Source organism: Panthera onca, chromosome B4 (genome assembly GCF_046562875.1).
Source record: "Panthera onca isolate mPanOnc1 chromosome B4, mPanOnc1 haplotype 2, whole genome shotgun sequence".
Lineage (NCBI taxonomy): Eukaryota > Metazoa > Chordata > Mammalia > Carnivora > Felidae > Panthera > Panthera onca.
The window spans coordinates 30,952,754-30,970,000 of record NC_138345.1 but is presented as its reverse complement, the minus strand read 5'-3'; the positions used below and the strand labels follow the sequence as shown (position 1 = coordinate 30,970,000).

At 34.4% G+C, this 17,247-nt stretch overlaps 1 protein-coding gene across 17 annotated transcripts in view; it reads left to right on the top strand.

Moving 5' to 3' along the window:
• The window catches only part of PARD3 (par-3 family cell polarity regulator), a 661,972-nt gene that overhangs the window by 351,552 nt on the left and 293,173 nt on the right, over positions 1 to 17,247 (top strand). For 16 of the 17 annotated variants that reach the window (XM_060658996.3, XM_060658994.3, XM_060658995.3 and 13 more), the window contains exons 6-7: positions 13,240 to 13,331; positions 15,786 to 15,869. In XM_060658996.3, the coding sequence (XP_060514979.1) occupies positions 13,240 to 13,331; positions 15,786 to 15,869 (176 nt within the window). The remainder of the gene's footprint in view (positions 1 to 13,239; positions 13,332 to 15,785; positions 15,870 to 17,247) is intronic. The other variant, XM_060658990.3, reaches the window with a different exon arrangement.

Sequence of the window (17,247 nt, the reverse complement as noted above, 5' to 3'; positions counted from 1 at the left end):
CCTTGGCAACGTTATTACTAATGCCACAATTTTTCTCATAGTTTAATGATTCTTTTAAGAAGATGGAATTGTATTACTACTGACTTCCTACCCTAAAGAATATTTATGAATCCCCCAAACTCCATGCAATTCCATTTTTACAAAGAGTTCTCATATGTAAAAGTGATTTCCACAATGATAGAGAACAGAGACAAAGTGGTGTGGCCAAATGAGGAGTGAGTTTCACATTTTATGCCCAAGAGTTGACCAGAGCCTGAGAAATGGAACCTGCTGATACAGACATCTGAATCAGGCAAGTGGGGATTACAGAGAGAAAGAAGAATCAGGGTGAGAGAGTTTTGAGACTTATTTTAGCAATTGCCTAATGACAGATTCAGGGTTTTGAATGGGAAATAGTATTTGGTATTCAGAAGATTTCTCGAATAAGGGGAAAAAAGGTAGCTCTGACCCTTGAAAAGCTAATCTGAATAACAAAGGCTGAGCTGACTTTACAGAAAAAGTGTGAAAGTTTTCTGAATGTACTTCCCTCTCCTTTTCTTTATCTAAAGATACTGCACAGTGTTCACAGGCATAAACAGGCCTACCATCTAGAGTCATGGTACTAAATGGATAGGTGTTGTGGCTTTTTAAAAACATACTTATTGTCTAATGTTTTAAAATTCATTGTGGTCTGTTATTAGTTACAAAGTCAATTTTCTACTAATAATCTCTTTTCAAGAGGGAAAGTTCCTATTCCTAGTAGTCTGAACAACCTGGTCTATTACTTGGAAAACAAATAATCCTCTTCGATGCTCTTTTACTAGAAACTTCAGAAGTAAATATTTCAAGAGTAAAACAGTTTCTATCCCTGAGTATAACCTAAATAAATATTTCGAACCTTTTATTTTTGTAACTGAAAGTGACTAGTATCTGTTGTATTTTATATTTTTATTTGTCCTAAATATTATTTATTCAATCATTTTATGCTAAAAATTGTGATGAGTTTCTTTTTTCTGAAAGCATATCTTTCTGGTAAATATTGATAAGACTGTCTTTCATACGAAATGAGCTGAAGTTTTTTAGTCCATTTGCAAATCATGAATTCCGGATTTAATTATATCCCAAGGGAACAACCTGAGGAAACCAAAAGTACTGACATAATTGGATCAAATTGTGTAATCAAAAGCAAATGATATGGTTATTAAATCTAATGAAATGATCTCTGAGCATTTAATTCATTTCTCTGATTCACGAAATTTTAGTAATGAGTGTGTTGAAATGGACATTTTAGGCAGTCACCGCTTCTAAATAGTTCTTTCCTCTAGACCATTTTAGGTTGGAAATATTTCTAAAGGTTGTACCTTAGAGCAGAGAGTGGTATTTGTGGGGACATGGGTGAAAGGAAAGGTGGTAGGAAGTGAGGAAAGGGTCCTTATTAAAGGCAGAAGGAAAACAAAGGAGAAAATTGCTCTTACAAAGTACTGTTCCTTTTTATCAGCACCTTCATTTTATACAAAGTGAGCATGCTCCATACATTGGTAATCTATATGACATTTAAAGGAGTAATATTACTAGTCTATCAAGGTTTTGTTAAAATTCATAGAAAGCACAAGGTCCTGATAAATAAATGAAATGAATAGAAAACCTACAAAGAGCATATGTAGCACCACAAACACGGTGAAATATTCAGTCTCACTAGTAATCTTAAATTCAAACTAGAATGACAACCAGGCTTCTTGTTGATTGGATTAACTAAGGGGTGGTTGTGTGCATGTGTGTGTGTATGTACGCACGTGCACGCGTACGTGTGTGCACGTGTATTAGGGTAGCCAGTCAAGAACCGAGAAGGCTCTAAAATTTTATCCTCTAAACTAACTAGTTAGCCTGCCACAGTTTCATGGATGCTGATGGAGGACATGAGACTCCAGGGTCAGAGACGAAAGATTTCTTTACTCTCAGTACAGCCAGCAGCACAGGCATCAGCATATTTGGTTCAGTCCCCAAACCCATGGAAGTGTCATCAGTGGCCCAGATATGAGGCCTGCAGGCTCTGTGTGTTATGTTATAGGAGAGGTTATGTTACCTCCCTTGGGAGGGAGATACTGTGTTCTCAGGACATGCAAATATGCAAGAATCTGGTGGACAATTGTCTTCTAGTACAGACAAAAAAAGTTGTGAAATGTATAGTTTAATATGAGGCTGGTAAACATATCAGCTGGTTTGGTCCTTTCAGAAAATAATTTAGCACTAAGCTCTTTCAAATATCATGTCATTTGAAGTATTCTGTTTTAGACTGCTTTCAAAAAACATAATCCTAACTATTAAAATCTAGGGGCTCCTGGGTGGCTCAGGTAGTTGAGCTACTGATTTCGGCTCAGATCATGATCTTGTCATTTGTGAGTTCGAGTCCCGCATTGGGCTCTGTGCCAACAATTTGGAGCCTGGAGCCTGCTTCGAATTCTGGGTCTCCCTCTCTTTCTCTGCTCCTTCTCCACACATGCTCTGTCTCTCTCTGTCTCTGTCTCTCAAAAATGAATAAACATAAAAATTTAAATCTATAATTACCAGAGTTGAAAAGTATACTATGATAAGTGAATTGATGAAATATTAAGTCATTTAAAAACGTGTTCTGTACAATTTGAAATAAAATACATCAATTAAAACATTTATATGTTTTACTTGATTATGCAAACAAAACCTATATGGTTTAAAAAAACTGGAAGGAAATACCAAATGTAAGGTGGAAAAGAGAGACCTCCTCTTGTATCAATACATTGTGTTCTTGGAGAGCATGCCATACTTTGATCATTTTAACCAAACTTTTGTATAAGATAGAAGACAGACTTATTTTTAAAACCAAAAGATATTTTATAAATCAACATTTAGCTTTACTTATGTAGAAGGAGGTTACAAACAGCTACATAGCGGGACAGTATTCCAAGTATTTTACATTAATTAACTCCTATGATTCTCATAGAAACTCAATGGACAGTATTACTCTTCCCAATCTATAAATGAGTAATCTGAGATATAAAGAAGGTACATTTGTCAGAATCATGCAGAATCCATGTTTTTAACCACTTGTCTAAGGTGCCATACCAATTATAATATGTGTTTCATACTTTAGTGTATTTGTTTAATATCTTAATTTTTGTTTGGCATTTGTATCACATTCTGGGTATTAGAGACAATGCAACAGTGGATACCTAATTAGTGTTGTTATCGTAAATCTCTAATATTATAAAATTTTGAACCATTATTTAAAATTGAGCATTCAAACTAATCATCACTATGTACCTGTATCAAACGTATAATTGATTTCATTTTGTTTACAAGAATACAATTGCTTGATCCCTAGGAAATCTACCAACAATTTTTTGTTTCATTGAATTCAACTAGAAAATTGGGTTAAAATATTTTTTTAAAGCTACTTCCTTTATTGAAGCTATTTATTGGTTTCAAGTAAGTTAATGACTACATTTCATTTGAGAAATTATAATATTGCATTGGAAAGTAATAAACCAGTACACATTCTGATACATGTTTACGTGAGTGGATTTGTTATAGGACCCATGCATTACTCTTTACTTGCTTATTAACAACTTAAAATAATGAGGTGTAGAACTTTGGGGACTACTATATGTTTTCTTAATAAGCCCTTCAAAATTAATAATGGTGAAATATGTATTTATCACCTAGAAAAGCAGGGTAAAATATATATATATATATATAGCATATATATAGCATATATAGCAGGGTATATATATATAAAGCAGGGTAAAATATATATATGTAATATAATATTATATATATATATATATATATATATATATATATATATATATCTTTGTCCCTATTGAAAACCCTTTTAAGTACCTGTGGACCACAGAGCCCAGTGATGAACTTGTTTTGATGTGTCTCTTCTTCACTCTTACCTCCATTCTTTTTTTGATTCTGATTTATTGAAATTTCTTCTCATTATCTCATTTATTTTATACAGCATCTTAATAAGTCTTTTTCTCATCTTAATCTCTTCTGCCGTTTGGAATACTACACCCAAATATTGATTTAAAAAAATCTCTCTGCTTGATTTCTAAGACTGATTAAATATAATGTATATCAATACCAATGAGTAATCCCATCGTTGTACTGCCCTATGTTGTCCTATTTTCTTTTTAGGCACTTGATTCTTTGCAAAGTCACTTTCAGAGAAATTCTAATATAATGATATTATGTAATAAAAATTAATGTATAAAAGTACTGTAAGGTTAAAAAAAATAGTAAAAATAGCCTTTCATTATTTTAAGAAGATTTTATGCTCGTGGTAAAAATACTTAACGCTATAAAGACACAATTAAAATCATTTATACTCTTGCCACCTAAATATAACCTCTGGTAACATTTCCCGATGTTCATTATTTCTATGTTTCTCCTAAAATGGACCCCCCCCCCCCAATTTTAATAGTAATTGTCACTCTGTATGAAAGTTCATTTATTATATGTTCAGATTTTAATATTTGTTTTGCCACATAAATTTTATTATATTTTTTATTCTCACAGATCCTGGCCCTGACACTAACTAGTTAGTTGGCTAGGATCACATGCATTACTTAAGAGTTTTAGGTCACTCTTCCTTGAGTAAAATATATTGAAAAACCTTGACAAAACTCAAGAATCACAGATCTCATTTTCAAAATCATAGCTCACCCACTGCAGGGAAATCTGAAATCTATTCTAGGCCTAATTTCCTCCTAATGAAAATTCCTACCTTGGTGTGAAGATTAAATGAAAGAGTGTATATGCGGATTGTATTGTGTTTTAGATGTTTAGTAAAATTCATTCTTTTTTCTCCAAAAATGTTATTTTTATATGTAAGGTGCTTTGCATGTAGTGATTTCTGTGAGCCCATCGCAGTTTCTGAGACAGACCAAGTTATTTCCTTTATTCAGATTAGGAAAGCAGGGCTTGGTGACATGAATAAGGACATGGCAGAGGCAGGTCTCCTGCCCAGGTCAGTGGTTCATTGTAGCTCTGCACGTGCTGGGTGTGTCCAGTATATCTCTAGATGTGCTCTCATGTACAGTGTTTAGTGAACCTTATTAGCAAATAGTTTGCATGTCAGCAACACAGGTCTGTTATCCAAACTGCACTGTGTACATATCATTGGGGACTTATTATGTGGGCATATTGCTTGCTTATGTTTGGAAAAAAGTTTTTGTACATAATTTGTAAAAATCCCTTATATTTTATTTATTGAAATATGCTTAAAGGCAATGTTGAGGATTAAACTGAGGTTGTACTGAAGACTAAAGAAGTAGATTCTTTACTAATGGGCACATCATAGGTCCTTGATATGTATTAGCAATTATCATTTTTATTTTTTATTAGACATTATAAAATGTATTTTTTGCCTCTTCAAGAAGTGATTTGCACTCATCACTAGCAAAAGTTTATTTTATAATTATTTCAGTTCCTATCTTAATCAGATATTAATTTGGAAATCATTTTTAAGCCAAAGAGAAATTTTTTTGAATGAAAATAGTTATATTTTTTAAAAATATGGTATTTTAATAGCCAATGAGTAAGATAAGTCTTTTTTATTTACCCAGGTATTACTTACTTCCAAAATAAAACATTTTATTTTATTTTTTTAAAGTTTATTTATGTATTTTGAGAGGAGTGGGCAGAGAGAGAGGGAGTGAGGGAGCGAATCCCAAGCTCTGGCAGTGCAGAGCCTGATGCAGGGCTTGAACTCATGAACTGTGAGATCATGAGCTGAGCTGAAACCAAGAGTTGGATGCTTAACCAACTGAGCCACCCAGGCACCTCCAAAATAAAACATTTAAAAAAGTCACCTCAATAAGGATTAGAATGTTATTGTTAGAAAGGCAAGATGGTCAGATTACAAAGGTCCTTATGTTTCAACAATTCATAAATTAGAGTATTTTTTCAGGAATGTTCAAAAGAAAACAAATTGTGTTATTCTGGTAAGCAGGCTCTATTTGAAATCAGATTGATTAGGCTGATTAAAATCTTATCACGCAATGGGCTGCTTGGCCATTAGTGTGTGGTGGGGGAACTATAAATAGTGTGGTGGCTTCTGTATTGCTGAAGTGGTGACATATACTTGAGTGGTCATCTGTTTGGGATAAACATGGATAGGAGTGAGTCAGGTGATGCTAGGTGGGATTAGTTATTGAATTCAGTGATGCTTAGGAGTAATATATAAGGGCTTCCTTATCATGGGGGCACAGGAAAAAAGGAAGAATAAAGTGAAGGAAGAGATTCCAGTGTGTGATTGGATATTGGACCAGATGTCTTCCAATACGATTCCTCCATGCCCTGAAATTCTAACAATCTACAAGAAGCAGACTTCCATTTTGGAACTTCATTTTGAGATTCCACTTTGCATGTAACAGGTGCAGAGATACATACTTTTTGTTGTTGTCTGTGGTGAGATAGCTTTCATAAATCAGCACCATCTGTTCTTCTTTTACAGACTCTTCTTTTGCCTTGGGTTGTGTGGAGTCATGTTGTGTATGTTCCAAGACAGGAAATGTTTCATTTCTGTGGTAAATGAAAATTTCACGGGCTGTGTTAAATACTATGTTTGCCATTCCATTTGATCAGTATTAACTTGAGATGAGAATGTTTGGAATCCTGTTGAGGGGATGAAGCTCACATTTAATATTTAACATCACAGGTACTGAGTAATTCCTAATATAGCCCACGGTTATTTGGTGTTGAGCTCTGGGTTCTGTGGAGTACAGTTTATGTTATAATGAACTGTATTACATTTAAAAGTAGAACGGTTATTAATATCCCTCTAAGTACAAGAAAAATATTTTTATTTTAAAAGGTCTTATTATCTAGCATTGTCTATTCTTAAAGGATTTGAATTAGCTTTTTTCATAAATGTTTTTACTCAAGTGGAATATAATGATCATGAAGTAAAATTATATTACCCATTTCCTGATTTTATTTGTTTAGGAGGTTGCCATAGCTTTATCATTTTCAGTTGAGAAGTCCCCCTCCCCCAGATGTTTTCAATTGTTTTCCACATGTGATGGGAAATTACTTTTCCCTGGTGATTTGACCAATTAATCAAGTGTGGCAACATTAACACAAAAGCCTTCTGGAATTGTATTTGCGATACTTAGGGGACATGGAAAGAGATTCTCCTTGGAATTATTTTTTGCCAAATGTGATCCCCCCAAAAAAGTGATTTAGTTCATGCTGTGAACATCCAAGTAAATATTTTTTTGGGTGCTGTAGCTCATTAGTAGTTAACATGACTCTCATTAAGTTTGGAAAGTCTTAGAGACACTCGAAGAAGTGTGAAAAAGACTGTTTAGTTGAGCATTTTTGTAGCAATATAATTGAGCCCATTAAATTATTTTACTGTTAAGAATAATAAAAACACTTGAAAAATATTGTAAATTGGTTTAACAAGATATCATCAGAACTTTCATTTCCTTTTGTGCTTCATAAATATAAAGATCAAAGATAGGTGTGCAGGAAATTTAAGGAGGCAAAATAACTTTAGTTCTTTTAATAAGATGTTTTAAAAATGATACCTTATTTTTTAAAATTGTAGGCATATGTATTCAAAATCTTTAATTCCTTGGAACTTAGACTTTAAATATAGACATATAGGTGATTGGTTTCTAGATAAAGTTTTATCATGTTACTGTAAAGAAGAAAGTGTACTTTTCATTTCCTTGCTTTATAAGAAACCAGTTACAAAATTTCTGCTCTTACTTTATGTGGTGGTCAATGGATGCACCATTCAATTTTTAAGTGTTCCAATTACAAATCCTTTACTTCTTTGCAATGACATCTACTTGAGTTTTCGGAGAAAATACACACACACACACACACACACACACACACACACACACATATATTAAATCTGAGACTATGGAGAAGATATTTAATACTCAAGAAGGAAGAAATACAACTAGATAATTTTTGAAATTAAAAAGATCATTAGTTTAGCCAAATTTAGTATTCTTAAACACATAGTTCATGGGAGTGGTTGTGATTTCAGAGTGTGTTGTCCATTGGTTGTATTGAGGCTTTTTCAAGTGAGGCTTGGCCTTTATATCATTCATAGTATGGAAGAGAGTAAGATAATTAATTTTTCCTAGAAGCAGGGAACAAATAAATTCATATGTCTTTATCCCTCACTTGCCTAATACACATTTCAAACCTGGGCTAAAACTCTTTCTCCTCAGCCAAGCTTATCAAGTATTCATTTTCTCTTATTCTTTTCTCTCCTTTGACTAGAGCTCCTCCATCTTTTAAAAAAATTGCTTAGTCAATACAATATGGTAGGTAAAAGGTTAACAAAATCTTTCCCTTCTTCTGCATGAGAATTTAAACTTTAGGGGTTTGGGGGCCATCTTTTTCTGAAAACCTGATAAAGGCTTCCATCAACTATCTTTTTATGGTAAAAGTGACCTCTGATTAGTAAATTGCACATGGACTCAAAAAACTGTAAATATGTGACAAGCCGCTCTGCGCATGGTGTTGTTTTGAGGTACCAGCTTTTGTGAGGCGTGAGGCTTTTAAGCCAGGGTGATGCTTGCCATCCTCTGATGTGTGTCCTTTCCTGAACCTGAGCTGTGGACCGGGGACCCACAAGAATAGCCCCTGGATAGCCCTGTGGTCTGCTGCTCCCAAAGATGAAAGTGGAATGCTGCCTTGCTGGAACGTTGGGTTTCCTGCCTTAGGTCCTTTGGGCATTTCAAATATGTAGTCAGAATAAAAATATATAAACAATACTGGAAGGTTTCTAATGAAAAAATGAGTACTCTCTATTCTGCTCCTCCTGATTTTCCCAGTCCATCTCCTCAGAGGGACTATTTCATGCAGATATTTTTTTCGGGTATTTACTCCCATATTTCTAAATAAAATATCTATGTTGCTTTTTCCTGGTTACCAGTTATTAACATCTGTTGACTTGTCACTGTGGAAGATGGTTTTTCCTTTTATGCCACTTTTACTTTCCATGTCCCCATTTTCTCCCTATCATCTAAGTTAAAGTAATAGCGAGCCTCACATTATATAGTAACTTGTGGCTCACTGCATAAGTAAGTAGGTACTCTGATGAAATATTCTTTCCTACACATTTTCCTTTGTTGTTCCTGGAGTCCACTGCTTTGACCTTTTCAAAATTTATTTTATCTGTATATTTCTGAAAAATTCCCCCCACATTCTCCATCAGGTCTGTCAAAATATTCTCCAAATGTTCAAAAACATCAGACCAATTATTAATTTATTTTTTTCATGCAGATTGACTTTCCAGACTTCTCTATCCTTTTGCTCTAATCACAATTGGCTTCTGCTTCTCTGGGCTGTCTTTTCGCCTTATGCTGGGGCTTTCCTTGAGTTCTGTCCACTGCTTTATTGAATTTCTTGGATTTTTCTGGTGCACATCCAAAAATAGCTTCCTATGAAAGGGTCCATCGGAAGTAAAGACTTTGCATTTGTTTCAAATTTCATTCTTGATTTTTCTTTAGTTGTTTGGTTGAACACAGAATTCACTGAAAAATTTTTTTCTTTTAGTGTGAAAGGTATGACTTTATTATAGAGTAGAATTTCACGTTACTTTATAAAGGCATTGTTGGGGTGTCTCGGTGGGTCAGTTGGTTTAAACGTCTGATACTTGATCTCAGCTCAGGTCATGATCTTAGGGTTCCTGATATCGAGCCCCAGTACAGAGTCTGCTTGTGTGTCTCTCCCTTTCTCTCTCCACTCCTCCCTTGCTCACTCACTCTCTCTTTAAATAAACATAAGAAAAATTTGTAAAAGAAGGCATTATTATCATAGAGCATCTGTTAATGATATTTCTACTTTTGGTTTGCTAGCAATCATACAAATGGTACCATTTGGCAATGCTTAAATTGTGTTGTCCATTGTTCTCCTCCATTTTTGAATATCTTGAGAGCAGAGAGAGGCCTTTATCTTGGATTTTCCCTTTAAGGATGTCTATACAGCAGACGGCCTTGGTAGATAGGTATAGTGTCCTCTTCCAGAGCAATGGGCAGACATGATTACTACCTGTGTAAGGTATTTGGGTCCCCTAAGCTCAGGTTCCTTCTGTGTGTGCCAGTGTTCCCCGGTTCTCTTCTCATCACTTTGTGAGAATTTCAACTGGAGAAACCAGTGCATAGAAGGATGATACTCTGACTACTGCTGTAATGAACTGCCCTCTGTCTCTGACCCAGGGGTCTCGTTTTTTCTGCTAGCATCCATGAAGCTATGCAGGCTAAGTTAGGATCTTTCAAGTAGGGCAAAACCATAGACTCTTCACAGTTCTTGACATCTAGTTTTTTTCTCTGCAAATTTCCTCAACCTAATCCATAATGCTTTCTTCCTCATGCCATTTATTTGATTGTGTACTGTATTTAGTTGTTTATATTTTCCATATGTTTCTCATTTCAAAGACCTTTTATAATGAAGGTACTTTGTATATAGCAAAGCACAACAAATGTCAGGTTTTATGAACGTTTCTAAAATGTGGATGATATATTTTCTATTTGAGTAGGTAGTATGTTTAATATTAACTTGTATTGTAAGGTATAAGGTATGAATAGGTGAATATATACTCTTAAATTATAGTTGTGTAACACTGCCTTGAATCATTTATTTGAGGTATGTTTTATGTCATATATTATTTATTTCTCTTTTCAATAACAGCTAACATTTATTGGGCAATTACTATGTGTTAGGCACCATGTTATGGCTATTTTATGGATTCTCTTATCCCTCTCAATAGTCCTAAGAAGAAGATGTTTTTATTGTTTCTGTTTTACAGAAGAAGACATGGAAATACAAAAGGGGTATGTAAATTGCCTAAGGATATAAAATTGGCAAATGAGTACTCACACCCAAATCTGTTTGATTTTTGAACCCTGGCTCTTAACCGCTACATTCTACTATAAAATGGAGAGAAGGGAAAGGATAAGAAATGTATTTTCTCACCTGGAAATTTTTTAACATTGTGTAGTTTGAATTATTATTTTAGGCCTTTAATATTGATTTGGGATAAATAATAGTTTCATTTTCTATGTCTGTAATGGAATTCAGTAAATAACTCATGCTAAAAGCAACTATGTTCAATCACAGCTTTTTAAAAGTACAAAACAACAAAATAAAGCAATACAGGAACTGATATTTACACATCCCGAAGCTGGGAAATTTTAAGTTGTGGTTCCCACAGCAATAGCAGCTCAGCCTCAGGGCAGTGAGTGTTGTGATCTAAACTGAACACCATATGCAGCTGCATGAAATAATATTCTACATGCTCGTGGGGGCCCGATAATGGCCACTATGGGAACAATGAATGTGTAAATTATCAGCTACTGTTTTATCACTGTAGTTCGGGGCATTTCATTTATGTGGCTGTTTCATAGTACAACCTAGGTGTTTCACTGGTTATACATTATGGTGGCATTTCATAGTGTGTAAATTATTAATGGATCCTGAAACACAATGTTTTTAACTTGAAAGATTATTTTTATGTTTTCCATCTAATTTATAAACACTTTATTCTCCTCCCTATCCTCATTGCCAATGGAAAAGCATACTTGTAGGAGTTCTTGTTTACATGTGAAGTGTGGTTTGTAGGCAGGTTCAAGATGCTGGTTAACCTTTGAAATGTATTGTGTGCTTGTGCTTAAGAGATGACTAAGAAGTGTGTATTAGAGCCTCTTAAAACATAGGATCATCAGTCTTCAACTACTTTGGTTTCATGCAGTGCACCACCACTGAGGACACATGGAACCTATCCACAACTTACAGAAAAATTCGGTGCATCCAGCTTCTTATTTTGGCAGATTCTCAGAGGAAATGTCAATTGGGTATTACCAACTGCTCTGCATTGCCTTAATAGTGCTTGAAGAATTTAACATATTGTTTAACAGTGTGTGGAACCTAGGGCCTTGGCTTATCATTTTGTCCATTGGTGTCTTTGTTGATGGCCTTTAAATTTCTATGAGTCTCTCAAGTACACGGTTGAAAATATAAAATTTATCTTTAATGGTGGACTCCTATATAGGTGGTTTAATAAATTCACATAGAAAATCACTGTTATCAAATTTATATGTAGAAGAAAGGATAGACTAACAAATTACATGTATATATAAGTTATATGTATAAACTTCCAAGAAATGGATTAAATAAATTTTATTATTTTGTGTTTTGAAACTTAATACCCCAGAGATTTCTAGGGATGATTTTGTTTTTATTAGCAAAATATTTAGGGTATCTACTGGATACCAGGCACTGTGGATCCAAGGTAAAGCACACTAAGCCTCTTAGTGACTATGATTAGAGATTCCAAGTGTTACTAATTTGATTAATAAGACCACTGATATCAGTCAGGCATGTTTACCATTATTCAAATGATCCTGAAAAGCCAACTCTACTGTTAGTGAACCCTTTAATTGAAAGACAATGGCCAAGGTTATAAAGTAAGCATATCCATGAGTGGCAGTTCATTTATTTTTATGAGCCATCACATTTATTCCACGTTCGTGTTTTGTAGTACATTTGTACTTACCCAATTTCTACAACATGTGGGACCATAACTTTTACATAACATTTCATTTTAAAAGGAAGAATACAAAGGTGGTGGTTTGATTATTTTGCTGTTTGTACCTTTTTCTAGGCTTAGTACTTCATAACAGAAGTACATAATCAGACATTTGGCCTACGGTAAGTTTATGTGAAATTTCAGAGGATGAAGGATTTGAGTCTAGGATTGTACATACTGCATGCTCATTTTGACAAATCTGGTTTAGTAGGAACTGGGGACCTTTGAAGCGTTTGGTAGTTGTTAAGGTTTTTAATGGTCTCAACTGTTTGGATTAGTAAAAATGTTAAACGTATTACCTATATCCTATACATTTATTTATTAACATAACATTGTAGTAATGTATAATTACTTCCAAAAACATACACCAAAAAGTGAAATGAAAATGTTAAGGAAGTTCACATAAGTAGAAGTTCTTTTCTTATTTTAGTTGTGTCTTGCCCACTTCCTGGGGTATGCTAACTCAGGAAACTTACTTTAAAATGCAGCTTTTCATATACATCTACCCATCTTATCATTAAAGGTCATCCTCTCTGGAGGAAGGACCCAGTTAACATGATCATAATGCCTATCAAACTCCAGTTTTATCCAATTTCCTTTCACATTATGGAAGTAAATGTAACACAGAGTGTGCTTCTATTTGTGCTGTGTGTCTCTAGGATGAGGATGGGACAGAAGAAGACAACAGTCGTGTTGAACCTGTTGGACATGCTGATACCGGTTTGGAGAATATACCCAGCTTTTCCCTGGAGTAAGTTACTGATGTTTTTAACTGAATTTGTAATATACATGTAGCATCACTGATAGCAGCAAGTATTCCAAAAGCATATGGCATGCGGAATGTTTGTGCTTAGTTAAAACCATGCTTTGCATTGGTTTGTTTTCCAAAGAGCATCTTTCATCTATTGAGTTAATTATCTAATGTAAGAAGTATAGCATGGAAATTCACATGTTCTGTCCTGAGTTTCATGCCTTGGCAAATACTATTAAATTATAATATAAAATAGTATTTGATTGACAATGTCATCTTAACAGCACTGTAACTGTTTTCAAATTGCTTTGTATGTCATTGTTTTGGTCATTTGTTCGTTCCTCAACTTTGCTAAATTAAAAACAAAATGTGTAGATCTACTTTACTTGAAAAACCAGTTGGATCATGTAAGCGTTAGTCATGTTAGTATATATTTTTTTGATTTGGAAAAATCGAATGTCTCTTGAGAGATTTGTTGAAATCTCTATTTGTTGAAAAATTCGAATCATAGGTTAGGGACCTTGAACATGGTTTTAGGTATAAAAGGAAGAAGAAAATCTTTACATTATTTCAGCTTTACAATTGTCTTAAATATTGGCATGTTTAAATGGAAGGTGTTTTTAGGACTTCTTCCCTTGGTAGTTTAGACCAGGGAGGGCAGTCATTCTGAAATTTTTTTTTGACTTTGGGTAAAAGTTGAAAGGGCCTAGATATCAACATTTAAACTCTTAACTCTGTCTTTTCTTGGTGTTTCAAGGGAAGGCTCTCAAAAAACTGCCGTCAGTGAGAGTAACAGGTTATGTTTAGACAGATAGCAACCAGCAGTCTCTGTTACATTTGAGAAGACTTGCCATGTCCTAGTTCTTTTAAGAAAGAATGTGGAATAAAATAAATTTATAAGTTATATTCTCAATTGACAAGCTAATCATTAAATAGATGTTCAAATGATATTAAATATCTAAGATGTGAAATTCTATGAAAATATAAAAAATTAAAAATTCACTTGAATAGTATTACATTAGTAAATATTTTGGCAGTATGGCAGGATTCTAATTTTTTCCTAATTAGTGTATGTGATTAAATATATGTGTGTATTCTCAATTTTGTTTTGATTTGTTTGATATCACTATCTTTAATTTTCTTTAGTCTTTATATTATATAGTCAGGACATTAATAGTATGTAGCATAACTTTATTTTTTATTTAAGTAATATAATTGAAGAATTAGCATTTCCTTTATAGTTGTCCACATTGCTTCAACTAGATATTTAACTGAAATACTAGTTTCAGAAATTGTCAGATAAGACCTGCTTAGATTTCTGTGCACTACACATACACACGCACACACACACACATGGAAAAATCTATAAAGGAAGTGAAATCTCATAAAAGGTTTAGAAAATTTACATTCTCTAAGTTAAACCAGTTTTCATTAAACTCTGGCTTATTATATTAATAGTAAAGTACTTTAGTTATGTAATAGAAGTAACTTCATGTTACTTCTATATCTCTTCATGACTTTAAAGCTCAATTACAAACACTTATGAAAATTATTTGATTTTTATTAGAAAAAAAATTTTTTTACATTTATTTATTTTTTGAGAGACATAGAGAGACAGAGCACAAGTTGGGGAAGGGCAGAGAGAGAAGGGGACACAGACTCTGAAGCAGGCTCCAGGCTCTGAGCTGTCAGCACACAGCCTGATGCGGGGCTCAAACTCACAAACCGTGAGATCATGACCTGAGCTGAAGTTGGTCGCCCAACTGACTGAGCCACCCAGGCGCCCCAAAATTATTTGATTTTTAGCAGGTACCTGCTGGCTTTGAGAAAGGAGTTTCATACCCGGTGTTGCAGTTACACTTAGAGAAGTAGGAAATGGTGACTGAATTAATGGTGGAACAGTGGGATGTAAAGATGGCTGGATCACATGTGGACTGTCACCTACAGAAGCAAAAGCTTTTACCTCATTGAGTTATTGGAAGGAGCAATAATGTGACATATGCAGGAGCACTTTGTAAATTTTAATGTGCTCTGCAGCCAAAACACCTTTACTCATTTAATCTATATTGTCCTTGAAATAAATACTGCGGTGGAAAATTTTTCATGGAAATCTAGAGTTCTGACTTACAAAATGTGTACTTGTATTACACATAGAACAGTGTGTGGTCCGAGAGAAATGGTTCTGTGTCATTTTAATGCAGTTATTTCTGCTGATTGCTCTCTCTGCATGCCATCAGGCTAGTGTTCAGGTATGTAGTGTTTAATGTCGCTTTCATCACCATGCTTCTGTTCCAGAATGTGCACATGTATGTGTGTGTGCTTGGTGGGATTTTCGTTTTGTTCTCTTTTGTCGTTGTGTGTCTGTGTTGTAGCAGTTTTTTTGTTTTGTTTTGTTTTGGTTTTGGTTTGTTTACAGTACATGTTCATGCTCCCTCATTCATCGTTGTCTCACAGTGATATGGTAAAGCTCGTACAAGTCCCCAACGATGGAGGGCCTCTGGGAATCCATGTAGTGCCTTTCAGTGCTCGAGGCGGCAGGTAACGTATCTTGGAGGTTTTTAATTGAATCATAATGTTGAGTGTTTTATCTTCATTTATGCTCAGATATAGAGTGGTGTTGATTTAGCATATGCTTAATAGGAACAGTTTCATTTGGGGGCACTCGCTACTTCATACGTATACATCATAATCATGGAAAGCACTCAGGCTGATGAAGAAATCAAGCATTTAAATTATTCTAATAATTTTATTGGTCATCACGCATCCCTGCAAACATTGTACTTTGCTGTACATTGGTGAAACACTTTAGAGTCGAAACTCCAGCTGAATTTCCAAAATTAAGGGAGAGCTTAAAGCAGTTTTCTGGAAAAATTTATCCAATAAAAATTATCTGGGTAACATAGGGAAGGATTCATGTTAAATTCATTTTTTTAGTTCTTTAATCTTGAAAGATTTTTATGATTATGTTTGAAATTTGTGAAAGTTAAATAAGCTATAGATTTATTTCCTACCATGCGACTTGTGGCTCCTTCTTTTTTCAATCTCTGCATACTCAAATGTCAAATTTTGTATGGCTAATGACTTCATTAATTTATAGAATGTGTATCTTTAAAAACTTCAAATGTTGTATGGGTTTCTTTTCTTCTGCCTTGTTTTCTGTGAAAAAAACTGTCCTTGGGTTTATTAAATTTTTATTTTAATATGTTTATTAAATTGTGAATTGATACTGCAACTAAGGGTGATGGGCCTCTGTTAACAACAAGTGACGGGCATTGCATCCTTGCCCTGGAGCTGTTAACTGTTAAGTGCTTGAAGTTTACTTACACACTCTCCTAAATCACATCCAGTAATTACCTGGTGAAATCTATTTATGAACTACTTGGCTTCTCATTCTTTCTTTTATTGTTATGATTATATTTATTTATTTTTTAACTTCCTTTACACTGGGAGAAGAAAGGGGAAAGCTGGCAGATGGCCTTAGACCAGTGACTTGAGATGTAGTTCACACTGTTGCCAGGGAATTGCAAGCATGTAGCATAGTGTAAAAAACAGATGGAATGTCAGTGGTAAGTGTGTGATTCAATTATTTACTCAAGTTTGTTGATTGAGTATTGTACCACCGTCCTAATTGTGCTGACTCCAGATTTCATCTCGTTGGTAGAGCACAGGCTTTATGGAATGTCTGGAAGCTGAAACTGATTTACCAAGAACTCTGCTGGAGTAAGAGGCTTGACAGTTAGTGTTATATAACAAGCTGTGAACTTCACCTTGAATTTTGAGGTTGTGTTATATTCACAGGGTTCTGACTGCTTTCTCTTTTTTCCTCCTTCTCTTTGTTTATTTTTAAACTCTAGAGAAGCATTGAAATTTCTTTAAGGCACTTTCGTTTAAACACAGTTCTTTTTCAAAATGGACT